General features: G+C 34.3%; 1 protein-coding gene across 2 annotated transcripts; it reads right to left on the bottom strand.

Annotated features, from left to right (window-relative positions):
- Positions 1-1,263: 1,263 nt before the first annotated feature.
- LOC132744995 (secreted protein C-like) lies at positions 1,264-6,219 on the bottom strand. Of its 2 annotated transcripts, none has more exons than XM_060733824.1 (6): positions 6,129-6,219; positions 4,288-4,624; positions 3,255-3,407; positions 2,707-2,895; positions 2,047-2,265; positions 1,264-1,549 (listed from the first exon to the last, which is right to left on the bottom strand). In XM_060733824.1, the coding sequence occupies exons 2-6, from the start codon at positions 4,295-4,297 to the stop codon at positions 1,317-1,319; spliced, it is 804 nt and encodes a 267-aa protein (XP_060589807.1). In that variant the 5' UTR covers positions 4,298-4,624; positions 6,129-6,219; the 3' UTR covers positions 1,264-1,316. The 2 variants fall into 2 exon arrangements, with proteins under 2 accessions (XP_060589807.1, XP_060589806.1); XM_060733823.1 differs by lacking the exon at positions 6,129-6,219 and adding an exon at positions 4,989-5,095.
- Positions 6,220-6,361: the final 142 nt, after the last annotated feature.

Raw genomic sequence — 6,361 nt, 5'->3', positions numbered from 1 at the left:
GCGCTTTCAGCCGCCGATAATGAATAATTTAAGTGTTGTTTTTTTTTTAAAATACATCAAAACTTAGTTGAAAGAGATCGACATGAAATTCAAAATTCGACGCATGGCCGTTCTTGAGATGTTTTGATAGGATTATATATATAGAAAACAAAATATCAATAAGATGTTTTATTTCTTCGTTGAATATATTTTTAATGCATAAAAATAGTGGTTTACAGCAAACAAAATACTGTTATATTTTTCTTTTCAAAAATATTTTATTTTCAGGGTTTGCAAACTCTTCTTTATTGAAACATGACTTTTTTCTTATTCATGTGAGAATTGAATTAAAGCACGTTTTGTGAATGACACATTGTCCACATTCTTGTTACAACAGCAGAAGTACTGCAAGCTAGATGTAGCCATGGCCTGACCATAAAAGTGGAGGTCACATAAGTATGTGAAACGATAATAACATGTATGTGTGTTTATTATGTCTTGTATATTTTTAAATATCTAACTGCAAGTGTATTTGAATGTTTTTAAATGTATTTTTTGGTCAAAATTATTAGATTAAAATACTTTTCTTAATGTTTCTTGACTTGTTTGTTAATTTGTTGTATCCACAGAACAGACATTCTTTTATATATCAATCAAGTTAGCATTGGAAGCTCAACAAGCTCAGTGAAAGTTAAGCTATATAGTGATATAGTAGTTATATCGAGATGAATACAAGTCTTTTAAGAGATTTATTCAATAGTAATAATGAATAAACTTTACAACCCAAATATTTAATCATATCATTGCTGATGTAATATTTACCGTTTATGTCAGCATAATCTAGTTGGAGGTACAACTAGTCTTAATTAGTGTTTTCATACTGACACAATAAAAGACACATGACAATATTTCAGGTTTGGCTCGTGACAAAATTCGCACGTGCCGATTCGTGCATAACTTTTATTTCAGGCACGAGATGACACATGGGGGTAGCAGAGAGTTGAATCGTTCTTTACTATCTATAAAGAGCTGCCATTATCTCACATAAACTTCATAACACAAAATGTGAATATGGCAACGGATTCGCAATACATCTATAATTCAGCATAAATGTGAAAAGCGGAAAGTGTGGTTTGCAATGGCGGCATGTTCACTTTACATGACATGACATTGAGAATAATTGAAAAATCAATGACTTTATAATTATTATAATTATGTAATATTAGGGTAACATCTACTTATTCTTTTAGTTGAAATAGCTAAGTATTATAATAGAGTCTCACACAAAATTTTAGCTGACTTTATTAGCACTTTATTACACACTTGCATTTTCAAATTTATTTCCCAACTTGAGCTTGTGGGTTGAAAAAGTTAAAAGACATCGAGTTGTATTTATCTGGGTCAAAATTTCCAGTAGATACGCTGCCCCCTCCGCCCCCACTTTGACCTAGTTTGGACTGGGAAGGGTCTAGAAAATTTGTCTGCACTTGATTGACTTTGTTTGCGTCAAAAGTCGGCGCAGATCCGCCCCCACTGCTGCTGCCACCACTACTACTGCCCCCGCCACCGCCTGGAAAATAAATCAATGTTGCTGCGATATATTTTTACTTTATATGGTCTGTGGAAATATAGATTTGTTCAATCTTTCTCTTTAAACTTTTAAATCAATTTTCATACATTTGTCGACTCATATTAAGCATACATCTTTACATTCAGTCATGTGAAAATTTATTATTTTGTTAGGGACATGAGAGAAGTCTTACGTATCGCTAACGAACAAACCAAATCAAACAGGTCCACTTTTATTTATTGCTCTTGGGGGTTCTCGAACGAACGTTATTTGAAAATGTCGATTTGTCGATAAATTAATAAGAATAGTAAGTTATGATAATATAATAATAATATATTATGTTATCTTAAAAGTCTTAAAAGCCATCAAACTTCGAACTGTTTCTAGTTAATGCTATCAACAAAGAGTCACCAATGGTCAAGATCAAAGTTGAATTGTATCTCGTCTAAATCAAATACTTTTGAACGATAGACAACAAGAAGTAAAATAAAATCTACCTGACTGAGCTTGAGGGTTAAAGAAGTTAAACTTCATTGTGTTGAACTGATCAGGGTCAAATGATGCACCATTAACCGAGCCAGCACCATTACTAGCACCGAGTTGTTGCTTGCTAGGGTCTAACATATTGGCTGTTAATTGATTAACGCTGTTTGGATCAAAGCTTGGAGCTTGCCCTCCACTACCCCCAGTTTGGGACTGGCGTTTGATCTTGTGCACTGAAAAACGTATTTATTTCTGAAAAGTCTTTAATTCTTATCCTACCAAAATATTTGTAAAATTATCTGTATCTGTCAAGAGCAAATGTAAAGCGATTCGAAATTCTATTTCACTTCAAGATTATTTCAATAAAATGTTGTTAAAGTTTCATCAATTGTACAGGACTTTATTTGTGTTATTCCGTATTACAAGATTGTTCCAATCCTTTAATCACAGGCGGCCGCTACTGTATGTTCTCGATCGTATATTTGTTATCAACATTACTAAACGTATAACGGTTGTATATCAAATTCATATTTACTGAATATTTATGTGTATTTAATTGTATATCCTAATAAAATAATGAAATTAAAGTTATTTCACTGGGCAAATGCCAGTTAAAATAATTTTACATTGAAAGAATATGAAAAAGAAAACTCGAGAACACAATGTAGTACAACCTGTTCTACGACGTCGTTTTCCTGTGAACGCTGAAGGATTGAAGAAACTAAATGTCTGGGAGTTGAAGGCATCGGGATCAAACCCACCAGCTGCACCGCCACCCTGACCAAGCTTGGACGAGGACGGATCCATGAAATTTGTATTTATCATATTTACTTTGTTGGGATCAAACTTTGGCATCTGTCCTCCTGTTGTTGAATATTTAACTTTGTTTATTTTTTCAAACTTAGATATGGAAATATTTTCAATGCTTTAAATTTAACTAATTGCAAAAATCAAAGGCATAGAAGAAGATAATTAAAATGTTTAAGCACAATCTACTGTTTGTATGACAATAATATCGTTGAATTTTCAAAAACAACTTCACAAATAGCCCGTTTTGAAAAAAATTATAAATGTCCAGTTGTACATTAATTCACAGAGATTTTTCTGTCAGAAAAAAGTACAATATAGAAATCTAATGGAATATGTCTTAATTTAATTATAATACTTGTTAATGACATCATAAATTAAGTTATATGTTTTAGATTGAAAGCAGACACATTACCTCCGGAACTACTTCCACTTGAAGAGTTACCACCTGAACTACTTCCGCCGGAAGTACTTCCACTTGATGAACCACTACCACCAGATGAAGTTTCCGCTTCCGGTACTTCCACCACTGCTTGCACCACTACTGCTTGCACCACTGCCCCCAGCACTTTATATATATATATATATATATATATATATATATATATATATATATATATATATATATATATATATATATATATATATATATATATATATATATATATATATATATATATATATATATATATATACAGTTATGTATAAACAACAGGACTATTTTACGTTCTTAAGGGATTCTTTTTCCTCCATATAAAAAGACAAAAATACCACCATTTTAATCAATTAAAACACAGTATTTGTATGAATATCGGCCATGAAAATTCTTTTTAGTTCAATATATTCTAGATTCTTGATATAAATTATGTCAAATACATGGGCTATTTTTAAAGAAATCCGAAAAAAACTCCATTAATTCGTAAAGATACACGTTCTAGTCAACCGTACTGTGAATATGTTTGTTGGAAACTAAATCTATTGCTGACATCTTGCATATAATATTCATCTTGTGCAAAAGTTTCCATATCGTCATAACATACTGTATTGCATCGGTCTAAAACCTACTGGATTAAACGGAAAAGATAATTCAAGTCCACGTTTTTATCTAAAAATATGACACTCTAAACAGAACTATTATCCGGCAATAGTGGTAGAAGTGAAGAAAAATGTGACGCATCACTTCTTGTTTATCATCACAGATTACAAATGTTCCATACCCTGTTACTACGACTAAAATTACTCAAAAACACCCCTTCGAGTGAAACGTTTAAATTGAAGTTTTCACGTAGAAGAACCAGATGTCTCTCCTCTGATAGAATTATGGAGTATTTTCAGTACCCCTTGTACAAGACTTAACAATATCAACCGTCTTCTGGTGTGAGCGCCGTCAACATGTAACTATGATGGTGACTACAGATAAAAGTTTATCACTCAAAGTATGTACTTACCTGCCACCATTTAAAAATTGAGACGGATTTAACAGAAATGACGGCGGCTGCATGTTCTGTTGCAATGCGCCTGAGCTAGACCCCGATCCAGTCTGAGAACTGCCGGAACTTGATCCAATGGAACTACTGCCGCCCGAACTTGTTCCACTGGAAGTACTGCCCGAACTTGTTACACTGGAAGAACTGCCCGAGCTTGTTCCACTGGCAGATCCTACAGACGAACTGCCAGAACTAGTCCCGCTTGCTGATGAACCACTGGAAGCCGTGCCACTGCCTGATGATACACTAGGTGGTGGAACAGCTGAACCTGATACCCCGGTTTGAGTCTGACGTCGCTCTGAAAGGTTTGAAAAACCGACATTGTATGCTAAGAGACTCGGTGTACAACTGAGGAAATTATTCCCTAAACTTGTGAGTATTCTATTGATCTCGCTATGTTTAAACTATCTGTCATGTGTAACATGTGTGTAATTTTAATAACTAACCAGTACATCTGCATCTTTGACTTATCCTCTGTGCAATCTTCAGTTCACCAAATTTGTCAAAGATACATATATCTATTACACCACTTTATACTTGTTAAATATTGATTCATTTTTCCGGAGTTACAAAGAACTTATTCCAATAAAATTTGTTTTTATTAGAAATAACATAATGCCGTATTTTTATAATATATCCACAAGGTAGGTTTTAATACATACTTCTACCCAACATCTGATTGGGATTAAATGACCCTGCTGGTTGCTGGCCTCCGTTTGTCCCGAATATATTTTGGGTTAAATTGACTAATTCCAGAAAACCCGACTGTGCTTTTTAGATCCCGTTCTGAGTCTGGATCTGAAACGGGTTCATGTTCGAACCTGAAAACCCCGAGGTTGGACCTTTTGATCCAGATCCGGACAAACTAGAGAGCCAGAGAACCTGCTGCCTGGGATCGGCTGTCCTGAACTGAATCCCGAAGAACTCATTTGTCCCAGAGTTTATGCCACTTCTCGGGAATGTTATATTTGCTCCGGATTGACCGCTACTTGTAAATCAGCTGCGCTTTGCTGTCCGGTTGCTTCTGTGTATTAAATGGCTGAATACCGCCCCTGTGTACCATTCTGGGTTTGGTTCCCGTTTAAATTGTGACATGCCGCCATTCATCGTAAGACCTGAAGTACTCTTCTGACCCGCAGAGGATTGAGTACAAATGGACCTCCATGTGAGAACGGAAGTTTATTCATGTATGTCATTGGGTCAAAATTGCCCATTGATTGTGTCTGGCGGATATTTCTAGCATCTGAAAACACGAAACTAGCTACCAACACCTTCTATTTATCTTTATAATCATTAGTATTCCGTAATAATAATTTAGATTACAGGATTATATCTTGAAATTTATAAATATATAAATTACTAAATGCATAACACGATCTGGTGTAACAGTGTGTTAGTATTTCTTAATTAATATCCTCATGACAGTAGCATTGTACGATTGTCATATACAATTATTGTTGTTTTTTTTTTCCCCATTTTTTTTGGGGATATTTTTCGTATACGTCATCGAGGGTTTTTAAAAGGCTTAACAAAACATATTTGTATGCTTTAAAAGTTTTATTTAACCTTTTTTAGATTTTTATCGTCGTTTAAAAAGAGGGGTAATGACCTTTTCCGTGCATTAATATCAGCAGAAGTACGAAAACATATATAATCCACGAGCCCCATTAACGAAACATGCGCAACAACGGCATGTGCTCCCTTAATTTTATCTGTTTATGCATGTTTTCTTCTCCATTAATGTGCTCATATACCTATATAATGTTTCGTTAATAAAATTACATTATCGAATTCTATCTTACCAATTCTAAAGCCATATCCGTACTGCAAAATAAGCGCTATTAAGAGCGCTTTAGTGACCATTTTACCCAGTTGCTCAATTCATGAATGGCGTAAATATTTACCGATTTCAATCTTATCTTCAGAATATCTTCCTTTTTGATAAGAAAGATTGCGGTCAAAATGTCACAACCTGTTTCGGCCAATCTACTCAGTGTTGCCAACAACTTGTCAATGAAACGGAAATTTCCGCAAA

This window comes from Ruditapes philippinarum, unplaced genomic scaffold, assembly GCF_026571515.1.
Source record: "Ruditapes philippinarum isolate M1 unplaced genomic scaffold, ASM2657151v2 ctg2973_1_1_1_1, whole genome shotgun sequence".
Taxonomy (NCBI): domain Eukaryota; kingdom Metazoa; phylum Mollusca; class Bivalvia; order Venerida; family Veneridae; genus Ruditapes; species Ruditapes philippinarum.
Note: the sequence above shows the minus strand (reverse complement) of the source record. Positions and strands in the feature narration are given on the sequence as shown.

Bases quoted from the DNA above. Each gene is read 5' to 3' on its own strand.
- LOC132744995 (XM_060733824.1), bottom strand. The intron at 2,896-3,254 runs GTAATGTGTCTG...ATTCAACAACAG, and splicing joins AAGTGGAAGTAGTTCCGGAG to GAGGACAGATGCCAAAGTTT. The intron at 1,550-2,046 runs GTAGATTTTATT...TTTATTTTCCAG, and splicing joins TAACCCTCAAGCTCAGTCAG to GCGGTGGCGGGGGCAGTAGT.